Below are 14,367 nucleotides of genomic sequence, written 5' to 3'. Positions count from 1 at the left end.
CCATGCCTGTTACTCTCAGCATTGATGTCTCACAGTTGGATGATGCTCTGGACACTCAGGGTTTGACTTGGGAGAAGATGGCAGAGAGGCATCATAGTGGGATTTCCTAGAAGAAAGGAAGTGCCTCTTATACCAGGCTCTGAATTGTGGGTGTGGAATGAGGGTGTATTGAAAGAATTTTTGGGAGAGACTACCTGATGACTTAGAAGTTTTTTCTGGTAGCCTCTGTGGCAACTGCTTGATGTCTATGGGCACCTATACTTCTAGGGCTCAAGATTTAAGGCTACTAGTAGGCTCCAGTTCTGGAATTAAGACATATGTGGAATGAAGGGTATTAGAGACTAGGCTGGGAGACAGGAGAAAGGAATTATAGCCCTGGAGATCACTTGTTGATGTTTCTGTGGTGTTCTGAGGGATGTATGATCTGGACATATATCTTTCCTGCTATTGATTCTTTTCCTTTTGGAAGAAGGCAAATTTGCCACCTGCTCAGTGTTGAAGAATCAAACCTGTTAAGCCCCATTTAGATTCAAACCTCCTTGTCTCCCTGGGACTTGGATGCAGAAGACCCAACCAGAATGGGCTGTCACTCTATGCCACCAAATTCTCCTGCCCTGAAACCTGCATAGACAGTTGTCTGCACAAGTGAAAGTAACTCATCACCTGGGGAGTAAGCCTAGAGTTCATAATGACATCATACCCCTGGCTAGAAGATAAATTTAAACTGCATCCATTGTCCCATTTCAATAGTATGGAGAGAGACCCAATAGGTCATCTACAAAAAACTTGAGCTGCAGCCTCTAGACTTTGGTGTCTTTTGACTAGAACTCCATCAACAGCATGATTGTACTGAGAAATACAGCCAGGAGCTCTAGTGCAAGAGGAGGAGGGGTTGTCAAGGCTGGCACCTGTGAGCCTCACAGATGAAGTCAGCTTAATCCTTCTGCCTACTGTGATCCTGCAATTGCATGTACATGAGTGTGGGTAGGGTGGGATAGGTATACAAAAGTGGCTTAATGAATACTCTAAATATGAATTATGTATGTGTGTTTGCACACATACATATATGGATGGGCAATAGGACTGGATCTTTTCCATTGCTGGTCAGACATTAACCCCAAGTACAATTCTACAGTTAGAATATTTATCCTTGGCTGGTCACCAAGAATTCTGAGTTATTCTCGTCCTGTACCTTGAGTAAGGTCTGCATGAACCCTTCTGTGGAACTTGATGAACATTTTGTCTTGATGAACATTCTGTCCATGACATTTCCAGCTCATATTTCTGCCCCACTAATGTTCCCTTCTTTACTTGGTGAAGCACAGAATGTTTCCTCTTCAAAAGAAGACTGAACTATCCCAGTGACCTGGGAAGTCAGGAGCCCGGTAAAGTGATATTGGCTGTAGACCCATGTGGAGAAAAAACAACTTCCAGGAAACAGAACATGGCAAACCAGGGAGGACACTAAGGACCACTGTTAATGGCATCCAAGACCCTGAGCTAGGCGGGGTTTGTGGTGTGAAGGTAACCTGTACTCAGAACCAGCAAGAGAAGCAGCATCTGGTTCTGAAAGGCTATTGGAAGCAAGGACATCTATCTAGAGAATGTGTTGGATTATGTACGGGCTGGGTGCAGCCAAATTCCAGGATCAGAAGCACCAGCACTCAAAAATCCCCAGGTTGGGAGGGTTGATGACGTCATTCCTTCCTCTGGTGCCCAAACAAGAAACCAGAGGACTGTCCTAGGACTAGACGGTAGGAGAGGAATTGCTTGAGATCTGATATCTCCTCCTATTGGCCAGACCTATTTGGCCACCTAAAGCCCCTTTTGGCTGTTGTTAAACATCTGTCCACTTCACAAAGTTTCCTGAGGAACTTCCAGACCTAAGAGTGAGGAAGGCTGACTGGCAACTGTGACAGAACAGGCTGAGAGTTCCCTTGACTTATCTCATCAAGGTCGTGATGAGCAGGGACTTCAAGACCCTCATGCCAGACCAGGTCCCAAGGCTGTTCTACTCATTCCAAGAGAGTGTCTACCACTGGTGGTCCTTGAATACAAGAGAGGCCTGCTCTATTTCCCTGGCAGAAGAGAGCATCTCCTTTGCATTTACAGAGACAATCCTTTGTGAAACTTGGCTACGTGGGAGTGGGAAGGTCTGAGCTTCACAGTTATCTGGGTGATGCATCCTAGAGGTCATTTCAGGCAAAGCTGGGTTCCTGGACCACAGGGCAGACATCACCTCTTTCTCCTTCCTTAGAAGGGACTTGTCTCTTGGGCTGGGAAGGTGACTCAGTGGTAGAGCTCTTGCCTTTCATTCTTGAGGCCCTGGGTTCGATTCCTCAGCACCACATAAGCAAAAAGAAAAAAGCCGGAAGTGGCGCTGTGGCTCAAGTGGTAGAGTGCTAGCCTTGAGCTGAAGAGCTGAGGGACAGTGCCCAGGCCCAGAGTTCAGGCCCCACGACCGGGCCCCCCCCCAAAAAAAAAATAAAGAAGGGACTTGTCTCTTCTGTCTCTCTGGTGCTTTGTCTGTCTCTTTTCCCTTCATCCTTTTCCAAGGAAAGTCAGGTACAATATGAGACACTGGGAACTTTATTGCAAACAGAAGTGAAGATAGAGAGGCAGAGACCATGCAGAAGAGATTAGATGGCTAGACCAGGTGACAGAGCTACACTAAGCAGAATAATGAGCTTCTTTCTACCTCTTAACTTTGAAGCTCATGAGTATGTTACCTTGTATGTCAAAAGGAACTCTCAAGTTTTAATTAAAAATGGATATTGAAATGGAGAAATTATCCTGAGTTATCTCATGGATGTGATATAATCAGAAAGATCTTTAGAAAAGGGAAAGAAATGTAAAGACACTAAGAGAATTTTTTTTCTTTTTCTAAATCTTTATTATTTTTCTAACTAGTTTTGCACTTTGTTTGGGGTTGGCTTAGGCACCACAGATGTGTACCACCACATCTGGCTTTCCTGGTGAGATGAGGTCTCACACCTGCCAGCTCCTGAAGCTCCCACGTAGCCAAGTTTCACAAAGGATTTTCTCTGTAAATGCAAAGGAGATGCTTTCGTCTGCCAGGGAAATAGAATAGGCCTCTCTTGTATTCAAGGACCACCATTTCTCATGCTAGAATAGGGTGTGGTAGACACTCTCTTGGAATGAGTAGAACAGCCTTGGGGCCTGGTCTGGCATGAGGGCCTTGAAATCCCTGCTTATCACAACCTTGATGAGATAAGTCAAGGGAACTCAGCCTGTTCTGTCACAGTTGCCTGTCAGCCTTCCTCACTCTCACTAACTGGGATAGAATTGTGGACAGGCACGAGCCACTATACTGGGGGTGAAGAGGGAGACAGAAATTTGGAAAGATGCTAGCTTTAAAGAAGGAAGAAAAAGTTAGTTCTAAGAGATACAAAAAGTGCAGCTCTACACTGGCATGTGAAGAGGGGTTCTCTTCGAGACTTTCCAGAAGGCTGAGCACTTTAATCAGCTCGGTTTTCTTCCAGTGATAGCATTCCAAACATCTGAGCTCTTGAAGTATAAGAGAAGAATGTTCTGTTATTTCATACTGCTAAGGCTGTGGTACTTTACTACAACAACAATATAAAATTTATATAGAGGAAAATAAGAAGATAGAAAAAGATTGGAAGGCAGGCTAGTGATCAGGGTCAAATGAACATTCTCAAATGCAAGCAGTGGGACACAGTAGACAGGCAAACAGGTAGGGAGCCCCTAGAAAAGGGTGAGAGAGAGAAAAGAAGAAAGGTAGGAGACAGGATGAAGGCAGGCAGGAATAAAGATAGGTGTATAAGACATGGCAGACAGACTGGATATAGAAACATGACAAGAAAACAAAATGGTAATCAGGAGACCCTTAGAGACTTTCTTGTTCCTACCAAGGTTAGTGGAGCTTCTTGAGACGCAGGTAAATCCCATTCTTGGACTTCAGTACAAGTCGAGGTTGGAGGATGGGCATCCTGGTGGGATCTGGCAGCAGCTCAAAGCGGAGCAGAGTCAGGGCCACAGCCACTTTCATCTCATTCATAGCAAAGATCTTCCCAATGCAATTCCTGGATCAGGCAGAGACAGTGAAATGGGAACTGGTTCAGGCTGTATTCTGAGACTGGGCAGGCACTGACCACTGGCTTCCAGTCCAGGGTCCTCCATCAGGGCCCTCCCTCATGGACAAAACTTCACTCTTGTGGGGCTTGAACTCTGGGCCTGAGTGCTGTCCCTCAGCTCTTCAGCTCAAGACTAGTGTTCTACCACTTGAACCACAGCACTGTTTCCAGTTTTCTGGTGATTAATTGGAGATAAGACTTTCCTGCCCAGGCTGGCTTTGAACTATGATCCTCAGATCTCAGCCTCTTGAGTAGCTAGGATTACAGGTGTGAGCCACCAGCGCCCATCCAAAGCTTCACTCTTTCCTTTACAAGTCACACATAGACTTCTACCTTAGATGTTGGTCTATGCTTTCCTGATGTTTAACAAGGCTTCCCAGGCTTCCAGGGCTATCCTACCCTTACTCTTGATCTTAGAAGCATGAAATCTCTGTTAGGACAAGACCAGCACAGAGTCCAGTCACATGAATTTAAAGCTAACCACTGCTTAGTTCACTAACCAGTTGCTGAGTTCCTCAGAGGGGAATCATGTCAATGGGAGACCACCTAGAGAGGGAAATAGGTTGGAAATCTTCAAGTGGCAGCCTCATCTGTTTCCCTCTCAGTGGTCAGGCTCCAGAACCCCTTTACTTTCTCAGTCTACAGTGTCTGAAGCCTTCTACCCCATTTGAAATGTCCTTCTTTGCTATCTTCAGTTTCTTGTTCTCCCCGATTTCCTCCCTCCTGAAGGCTCTTCCCTTACCTTTCATCAGGTAGGACAATGTCTGATGCTCCAGTTGCATCCACGTCCTCCATGGGATGCTTGTCCCTTACTTCCTGTCTCAAGTCCATTTCCCACCTCAGCTCAAGTCTAACTACACATCTCAAAGGCTCAGGCCAAAGACCAGCTAGCTGATCCCTTCTGCCACCTGCCTCTGTCACTCTGGCCCTATTAGTGCTTTATTGAAGGATGCTCCATAGAGTCTAGACTGTGCCAAGGACATGGAACTTTCCAAAAACTGCTAAATGAGTGATTAGTGAATATGAGTGAAGGAAGAAATGATTTCTGTCTTAAGCGTGGGTATTTGTCTCTGTGGGTTATATTTCTGAACTCTTGAATGGAGTTGAATGGAATGGAACTCTTTGTGCTCCTATAACCTAGCACAAGATCTGGCTCGGAAGCTGGTTTAATAAGTTCTTGTACATTTGCATTATATTAATTAATTTCACTTGTTCTTAAAAATTGAATTGATGTAATAATCAACAAGCATAATAGATAAGAGTACAACAAAAGCAGAAATCAGTTCTGACCTGAAGATTGAGCTGCCTAATAATCTCTTGTCCTTGCAGGTTTGACTTATTGCCAATATAGGAAGGACTCCTCAATTTACCATTCGATGAATGTACAGAAATGTGGCCCCAGAAAGACTTGTTCTTCCTAATACCTGTCAAATTGCTAGTGAGTTGTGTCCCTTTGGATGTTTCTGCATCTCTTGATGAGTTTTCAGGGTAGTGATTTTAGAGTGTCCCTTTTCAGATTAATAGTTATTTTGAGTATGCTTTATATTTTACACACCAGGAATATTTTGAATGGCATGTGTTATATTCAAACAGTGTTTTTCTCTCAAAGGCAGTTTAACTACTCCCTCTTTTATGCTTTTTTTTGCCTGAAGCTGGGTCATATGTACTCTAAGTGTAATCTCAGTGTATATAGATTTTATTTCACCTGTCAGGTTTAGACAATTGGAAGTATTGTAAAGGGCCTGTGAACATTACCATACAGTAAAAATGTGTCTTAGAAGAGAATACAAACATGGAGACAAGGCACATTGGTGTAAAACACTGTTCAGGGGCTACTATAACATGTCCATGACAGGCATCCAGGCTTATTTATGCCCAGGAAAATGAACCCCTTGCTACAGTGATTCTAGGATAGAGAATTAACCAAAATAAGTGATGGGCTGGGTTGAGAATGTGTGGAAAGAGAGAAATGTCCCTTGAAAGAATTCTGGCAGCTGAGAAGCACAACAATTGAAATTTTATTTCCAGGAGAAAAGAATTTTCTCCTGGAAAAGAACTTGCAAAGCCCTACCCTTAAAGTGAAAGAAAAAGGAGAACACAATGGTGTAGACCATCTACTAACACTGGAATTTGGTGGCCACTGGGAAAGCTAGTGAGTCAATGTCACCATGGTCTGCCCTGAACTTACACATTCTTGTTGTGTACAAACATACCCAAGTGAAGAATCTTTCTCACAAACAGCAACAAACAGAGGCATGTCTGAAGATGTCATATATTAATTGAGAGTTTACAAGCATCAAAACTTTAATACAAGTATACCCTCACCTTCATTACTCCATTACTTCACAAAGATGCCTCACCTTGATCCTCCTGAGAAGGGTAGGAATGAATGGCTGTGTCGGACAGAATCGGGTGCAAACCGGAAAGGGTCAAACACCTGCAGAGGGAACAGCAGGGCCAGGAAAGGTTGGCGTCAAGTCCATGCTACAGCCTATGATGCAGGACACCCAGAGGTGAGAGCAGGAGGAGATATTGGTCTTGAGAAGTACTAGCCCTCTCCTTCCAGGGTTTTCATACCTCTGGGTCTGGCCACACCTTCGGGTTGTGATGAAGGGCATAAAAGGAGAGTGTGACTAGGATACCTGTGGGATAGAGGAGATAGACAGAAGACCGATTATATTAAAGGGATGGTGTTGTGGTCCTTCAGCCGGAGTATGCATGCATAAAAGATCTGGGTGCCACAAATCATCATTTTGAAAAGGATGATTCAGATACCAGAGAGGAAGGCAGGCTTGGCAAATACCTGAACACAACTGAGAAGCAGGAAACAAGGAATCCAAAAGAGATAAGTAGACTAAAGCACAAAGAATAAAGAATAATTTTTGAAGTAAATCAGATGAAAGCATACCTCTCTATATAAAGGATTTCCACTGAGAGGTATTAATTCATTCAGACCTTCCAACAGTATTCTAAGGAAGTCATTCTTTATATTCCCAGTTTTTCAGATGAAACAACATTTTGGAGACAAATTGCCTATGGTATCCCAGGTAAGAAGTGGCAGGGCTAGGATTTAGACATAATGAGGTATAAATTAAAGGGTCATGTCCTGCCATTGTAAGGGTTTCATATCCAGTCATCAGCTGTTCCTTGCATTAACCTGAGGGCCCCTTGGAGACTAGACCACCTATGACCCATGACATGAAATTCACTGATTTCACTCCTCTGTCCTGACCCTTGAAAAGAATCATATCCCCCTTGCACCTGTCTGATTCTCTACATCTCAGTGAATAGAAATGGCTGAAGTTATGAGCTCATGTCCACAGGCGAAGACCTCTTTGTGGAGAAGATCCCCCAAACTGAATTATATCCTGTTTATGCATCTATATAGATAAATCTTTTCATGGTAAACTAAAATTCTCATATATTATATCAAATATAGAGAATGAAAAAAAGAGGTGACAATGAGGATACACAAGGAACAGGATGGCCAAGAATCCTGTTATATTGGCATCTAGATGAGTGTGGTGTACTTAGAACCACAGGATGTCAATGCCTCTAAAGTTGGATTAACTGAAGCATCATCAGACCATAGATTCTAAGGAAAGAATGTTAGCTGAAGAACAAGAGAACCTTACAATGCTAACCACATGGAATAATAGAACTGGAAGAAACTTTATAGGCCATTTAGGCTTATAACTCACATTGGAAAATGTACTTTATGAGTAAGAAGTACTCATTTACTGACAAGGTAATGGAAACCTGGAAAAGTTCATAACTGCTGAGAAACACATGGATTTTGAGTCTCCTTCTTTCCTGGGAAGACTGGGTGAGTGAGTCTGGGAAGCTCAAACCTTTGGGTAGGGAGCGTCCATCAGGGAAGGTGACAGGTTTGCTCAGCGTTCTGACAACAGCTGGAACTGGTGGATACAGCCTCAGGGCCTCCTTGATACACATGGTGGTGTAGGGCATCTGGTCCAGATGTTCCCTGAAATAAAGTCAATCCTTAGAGCTTGAAAAGACCAGGGAGTCAAGATTTACTCACTTGCTGGAGCTCTCACTCACCAGGTAACAGAGGCTCCATCTCCCAGGAGGCTCTGGACCTCCTCCCTGCACTTCTGCTGGTGTTCAGGGTGTGTGGCCAAAGTGTACAAGATCCAGGAGAGGCCACTGGCTGTGGTGTCATGGCCCTCGAACATGAACGTGTCCACTTCGGCACGCAGGTCCTTGTCAGACAAGCTGCTTCCGTTCTCCATCTGAAAACAGCCAGAGCAAGAGAACAGGATTTGTCCCTTGTTCTGGGCTTTTGAGCAAGACCTGAGGCATTAGCCCCACAAACTCACTCTGGCAAACAGGAGAATGTCCAGAAAATCCAAATGTCTCTTCTTCTTCAGCTTATCCAACTCTTTCTCATTCTGTAGTTCAATCTTCCTTCGCTTGATCACTTGATCTGTATAAGGACAGACAGGCTTGAAATACAGCAAATCCTAAGAGGCCCAAAGGAGCCTTGCTTCAACCTGTGTGTCTGTAGAACTCAGGATGCTTGTAGAAGTTAGTGTTCCTGTGTGTGGGCAGGGTTGAGAGTCCCTCACCATCTGATGTAGGTGAGGACTCCTTTCAGAACCTCAGCCCATGGATGCTCTGCTTGGGCTGCTGGGCTGGGTCTCATTCAACATCACCAATGTGCTGGAATAGGTAACTCCTTACAGAACATCTGACATCCAAACATCTCAATTCCCAACACTTGTGCTAAGGAAGTACCCTGCAAGGAATATGGCCCAGCTGCTGAAGAGGCACCAGTGAGCCACCCTTGTGTGAGGGGTCATGGGAAGCCTGTTTGATCAGTGCCTAGTAAAGAAGGGAGACAAGAGAGATCCACAGAACCTGTGTGCTCATGGGCGATTTGGCAAGCCTTGTTGTTTGTGCGGCCATTAGTGGACAGACTGTACATGATGTCGTTCTGGTGAAAGATATTCCTCACACGAGAATGAAACAGGTCATTCAGATTTCCAATGGCCTTGATGTATGTCTGGGATTTCCTGAAGGACATGATGTAGAACACAATGAGATTGTAGGAGGAGTTCTGATTGTAAGTAGAGAGACTGTGTGTGTGGAGATTTCCCCAATGTGGGGACAGGCAATACTGAGACACCAGTAAGTTTTCTTTTATATCCTTTGTAACTTTTAGGCCTTTAAAGAATTGTCGAAAGCAGCCAAGTTTCCACCTGTGCTAGGGATCAGCAGTGCTTGGTTGGGATAAGGGTGGGTCAGGTCTAGAGTTAGAGCTTGGTCTAGGCCTGGGTCAGAAGCTAGAATTTTGTTTGCAATGGAGGTGAGCATTTAAGCTGGCCCATTTGTCTTTCAGGTGAATCCACATCAGTTAGTAAGATCATGAACCCTGTAGCTCCAGGGTTGTTACTGACCTGTCTAACTGGACACTGCCCTGATAGCTGAAGGCACATTTCATGATGGTGTCCAGGGTCATCAAGGAGATGTGTTGGAAGATCTCTAGAGGGGAGTCTTGTCCACTGAGCTTCTCCCATTTGTCCTGTGGGAGGAGAGGACACTGACTTTTCAATTTTTCCCAGATGACCCCATGTTATATTTGGCTCTTTCTCTGTCTTTAGATACTCTCTTTCAAGTCTCTCATTTAAGTGAGGAGACACACTACAAATTTTAAAGCAAATGTAAGTTAAATGACACTGGTATTCTCACAAATTATTTCAGAATTTAACAAATTTAACTGCTAGCAGTTAAGGTAAAATATTTTTTATATGACAAGCAACTTTCTTTTTCCTTTTTTTTTTTAAACAAGTAAAAAGGAAGAAGACACATTAGTGTTCTGAGTGATGAGGCTGATTTAAGAGACTAATAAAACTACCATTGAAGGAGGCAAATATATCAAGACATAAGAAAATATATGACCATTACAGGGACTTCTAATTTGTGGGATTGGCATAAAGACTTTGACTTCTGGCAAGAGTTTGTTAAGAACGATTGGATCAGAATTCAGAGCCCTGTTGAGTGGTGAGGTGTGGCAGGTTTGGCAGTGAGAATGTGGACTTGGTGTTCATTTTACTTCATAGGCTATTCAAGTGCATGCAGAAGACCTGGGCTCCAGGCTCAACTCATATTGGGTGGCTGCCTAGGGAGTCTGCACTTCCTCTGACAATGCCACTGTTCAGTTAAGACCAGTTATATAGTCCTACTGTCTGGCTGAATTGACTTCTCCTCCAGTCCACTGTGCCTTAAAAACTTGGATGTGGGAAGTAGGGCCTGGAAACATTGTAATGCTCTTTGTCTTGATAGTGAGCAAAATGATCTAGTGACTGAGTCATTCTGTCCTATGTTTGGGAAATCTATTCTCAAAGTTTTACTTAATAGTATTATTGTGTAACACACATATTTCAAAGTGGATTCTGAAAGTGCATGCTAGATATAGGTTTGGGAAGTGAGAAATGGAGGGAGACAGAAACATTGAGAGAAAGACAGAAACAGAGCCAGCCAACCAGACTCACCAGCATCACTCTGACAGAGTTTGCTGTGGTTTCCACATAGGGCTTCAGGATGTCATTATGGAAGGCTGGGGTCAGCAACCGCCGGTGCTGGAACCATGTCTCCCCATTCAGCAGGAGCAAACCATACCCTGGGCCAGAGATGGGTGTGTTGAGATGGGACTGATTTGGGAGGAACCATAGGTTGGAACTGGGAAACACAACCCTGAAGAAGGTGGAATTTCTTAGACAAGGAACACGATTTCCTAATTGGGCTTGTACGCCTGATGTGACTATAACAGCTGTGAGGTAAGAAGTTTAAAAGGAGTTGGGGGCAGATCAAGGAAGGACATAAATCAATGTCAAAATGTTTTAGGAAAGTGAGCAGAAGCTGAGCTTCAGGAGGGCTCATTCTAGCATTTGGAAGGAGTAAGGATCTGGTTAGAAAGAAACAACTTAGGCTTGATTTAGAGATAGTTCATGAAGAGTGGTGGTGGTGTTCTTTGTGAGCTAGAGAAACACTTGGAGAGACTAAGGGCAGACTAACACGGGGGAACCCTAGCTTTGGGTAGACTGTACTCCTAATTTAGATGTACATACCAAGCCAGGGGGCCAGGAATCTGTAGGCAACATTAGCCTTTGGATCTGAAAAGGAAGAAAAGGCTTAACAGGAACCAGGACAAATGAAGCAATTCTGAAGCAGCTGTGGTGGAGGTCATGCACTGCCATGAATTCCTGATGATTCTGTGAGAGGTTCATCTCATGCTTATGTCATCTCCTGCCTCCCATCCTCTTCTGGTTAAATTAGGTAGGCCCCATGTACCAGTAACTGGACATTCTCAAGACGGAGTGGATGAATTGGCAAGAAACATAAGTCATATTCTTAAGCCAAAGAATAAGCAAGGGCCTTGAATTTTTTTTTGCGTCCCTATAGGGGGTGAAGATGGCTTAATCATCATCTGACCCAAGACAAGTAAATCATTATGGATTTGGGGTTTGTGTTTTTCAGATGTGGGACAATTTACATATCAAGTTACCTCAAATCAATTAAAAGCAAAGAAAAAAGAGATCAACTTATTTGGCTCCACATAACTGTTTGATATATCTAGTATGATTGGCCATATGCTGATTGTAGATAGGAAGAGCATGCAGGGTGATGGCTGAAATCTCTCACTTGCAGAATCTGACAACCCAGGGGCATGTACCAAAGAAGGAAAAATGGTTCTGTCTGCAATTAGCTTGTACTCTCACCTGATCTCCCCAGAATCACCTTCATGTAGTCTGGGTCATAGATAGTAAAGAAAGCTTTGCTTCCCCAGAACCAGCGAGGAAAAGCACTTGGAAATTTCTGTACACATTCCATAATATATTGTACCTCCTGGTCTCCTTGGATCTGTCACCAAAGGAAATAATAGACAAGTAAAAACTTCTGTTTAGTTCTGGTTCTTAAGCTGGAATGAAGGGCAGGACAAACACAGGGACACGAGCCTCCATCTCCATCTCCTCTTAAGCATGGCTGGCAGTGCAAGGGATTGATGCTGTCCCTTCCCAACTCTCAGGCTGCTCCTTGTTTCCCTCCTGGATGATTCCACACATCTATGTCTGGCCCTATGTTTGTCCAGGGTACAGGGAGAACATGATTCATGGTTCCAAGGAGTTCAGAGAGTTGGATGTGGAGAAAAGCACAAGGAGCTGAAGAGACCTTTATAGACACCACATGCGTAACATGTCTCTGTGTCCTGCAGATATCCTGCAGCTGTCCTCTTTGCATATGTACATGATCTTCAGGATTTCAGCCTATAAATTACACATTCTGGAAATGCTCTCAGTCTGGTGCCAACCTACCAAGTCAGTCCTTCTTTCTGACATCATCTACCCACTGTCCTAGCAGGATGAGCTTTTTTTCTCCTGCAACAGCAGCTGAGAGTCATGTCTGTTGTCACCATACCATGAACCCACAGGACAAGAATCACATCACACTAATGCCATTGTTTCCAGGTTAGCTCTGAGTCTGAGAAACTATAGTCCTTAGGAGCAGAAAGCCTGATATTTGAGAAGAACTAAGGTGGGGCAGGGAATGAAGAGACTCAGGAAGACTCAATCACAGCTCTCCAAGTACAACGTTGCTAGGATAGGGTACAGATCTGCAAAACAGAGGTGTGCAGCAGATCTGAATGAACGGCAAGACAAGCTCTTTTGAGCAAATGAGCTCTGTTTCTGGGAAAACAGCCTGAACAGTAAGCTGAGTGTTTCCTGAGGTCGGGGTGGTGGGGGTCTGCATGCTTGTAACACAGCATGTGGCTTGATGATCCATGACTGACAGTCTAGGCCTCCAACCCTCCAATTTCCCTTCCCTCTCCTTCCTACCTTGTCCCCAAAGAGCCAGTGGGATGGTGGGCTTGGAAACTGCTGGAAGGCCTTGAGCAGCCATTGCCTTTGTAGATAGAACTGGACAGCCTTGAACACCAGCAGAAGCAGGACGAGCAAGGAGGCGGCTTGGAGGAGCTCAGAGATACTGGCTGGGAATATAGTGGAATTCAGTGCAGAGACACTCATGGTGCAGAAGCTTCTGGATCACTCACTGTGGTAGACTCTCTCTGTGCCCTTTAACTCCCTGCCTTTGTTCTGGGAAGATCACTCCACCCACCAGTAGGAGGGAGCAAGGTGAAGGCTGAGCTTGAGCTCAGAGTCCAGAGTCTGTCTACCTCAAAGAGAGAAATGCTTTGTCACCTCACAATGTCTGGCCTTGACTACATGTACTTAAACTCATTTATTCATTTGTCTGTTTATATACTTTTTCCTTTTCTGGATTTCCTCCTCCTCTTTTCCCTTCTCCTCCTTGACAGGCCTCTGGAGGGCAGAGGCAGCTGAGAAAATCCGCTTCCTTATACACCACCTGTCCCAATTATACACCACTTGTCCCAATCATTCTTCCAGCACAAAACTGTTCAAACTCGCAAAACAAGTTACACGCTGAAAGCTGACCCCAGCCATATGAATCCTGCTACAACCAGACTCTGCGCGATCTCTCTGATCCCAACCAGGGAGTTCGTCCAGGAGCGTACCTTAATAATCTTTTCTTTTTTTTCTTTTTTTTGGTCTGGTTGTGAGGCCTGAACTCTGGGCCTGGGCACTGTCCCTCAGCTCTTCAGCTTAAGGCTGGCGCTCTACCACTTGAGCCACTTCTGGCTTTTTTCTTTTTGCTTATGTGGTGCTGAGGAATCAAACCCAGGGCCTCATGCATGCAAGGCAAGCGCTCTACCACTGAGCCACCATCCCAGCCCCAATCTTTTCTTTCTTTACCTTTACTTCCTCCGGCGTGTTCTTTCCTTGCTTAAAACCTTACATCTGGTGCCGAAACCTGGGAAGATGGTAGTGCTTCATTTTGTTCTAGGGCGACCGACTGGCGTCTCTTCTCCCCTCCTCATTTCTGGAGGCCTCCTCCATCAGGAGCACAGAGCCGGCTGAGCTTGCTTTGGGCTAAACAGCCACCTGAAAAGACCTCATGGCCTTTGCCTCTGAAAGTGCATACCCTGTGGACAACCATCTAGTGGCTTGGGATATTATTGGTTATCTGTGTAAACCCAGCCAAGGTCCCCCCCCCCCATCTCACTCTCCCTCTTTCTCTTTCCCTCTCCTTCTCCCTCTCTCTTTCTCTCCCTCTCTCTCTCCATCAGACCAGGACCTCAGCCCGGCCTTCTGCTCATCCACCACAATTCTGATTGGGTGAGTTCCCACCTTCCCTCCCAGGGTGTCCT

At 44.7% G+C, this 14,367-nt stretch overlaps 1 protein-coding gene across 3 annotated transcripts; it reads right to left on the bottom strand.

Moving 5' to 3' along the window:
- Positions 1 to 10: 10 nt before the first annotated feature.
- LOC138803376 (cytochrome P450 4A10-like) lies at positions 11 to 13,214 on the bottom strand. Of its 3 annotated transcripts, none has more exons than XM_069987303.1 (13): positions 12,977 to 13,214; positions 11,861 to 12,002; positions 11,210 to 11,254; positions 10,634 to 10,761; positions 9,539 to 9,663; positions 9,000 to 9,154; positions 8,459 to 8,565; positions 8,181 to 8,371; positions 7,970 to 8,103; positions 6,696 to 6,760; positions 6,479 to 6,555; positions 3,894 to 4,067; positions 11 to 106 (listed from the first exon to the last, which is right to left on the bottom strand). In XM_069987303.1, the coding sequence occupies exons 1-12, from the start codon at positions 13,163 to 13,165 to the stop codon at positions 3,899 to 3,901; spliced, it is 1,527 nt and encodes a 508-aa protein (XP_069843404.1). In that variant the 5' UTR covers positions 13,166 to 13,214; the 3' UTR covers positions 11 to 106; positions 3,894 to 3,898. The 3 variants fall into 3 exon arrangements, with proteins under 3 accessions (XP_069843404.1, XP_069843403.1, XP_069843406.1); XM_069987302.1 differs by lacking the exon at positions 11 to 106 and adding an exon at positions 2,870 to 3,044; XM_069987305.1 differs by lacking the exon at positions 11 to 106 and adding an exon at positions 3,057 to 3,528.
- Positions 13,215 to 14,367: the final 1,153 nt, after the last annotated feature.

Source organism: Dipodomys merriami, unplaced genomic scaffold (genome assembly GCF_024711535.1).
Source record: "Dipodomys merriami isolate MVZ:Mamm:240054 unplaced genomic scaffold, mDipMer1.0.p SCAF_34, whole genome shotgun sequence".
Lineage (NCBI taxonomy): Eukaryota > Metazoa > Chordata > Mammalia > Rodentia > Heteromyidae > Dipodomys > Dipodomys merriami.
Note: the sequence above shows the minus strand (reverse complement) of the source record. Positions and strands in the feature narration are given on the sequence as shown.

What these genes read in the sequence shown, in the direction of transcription:
- LOC138803376 (XM_069987303.1), bottom strand. Translation starts at nt 13,165, where the DNA reads ATGAGTGTCTCTGCACTGAATTCCACTATATTCCCAGCCAGTATCTCT. An exon ending in ACTCTGTCAGAGTGATGCTG is followed by an intron (nt 9,664 to 10,633) that starts GTGAGTCTGGTT and finishes CTCCTCCCACAG; the next exon opens with GACAAATGGGAGAAGCTCAG. An exon ending in GGCAGTGTCCAGTTAGACAG is followed by an intron (nt 9,155 to 9,538) that starts GTCAGTAACAAC and finishes CATGTCCTTCAG; the next exon opens with GAAATCCCAGACATACATCA.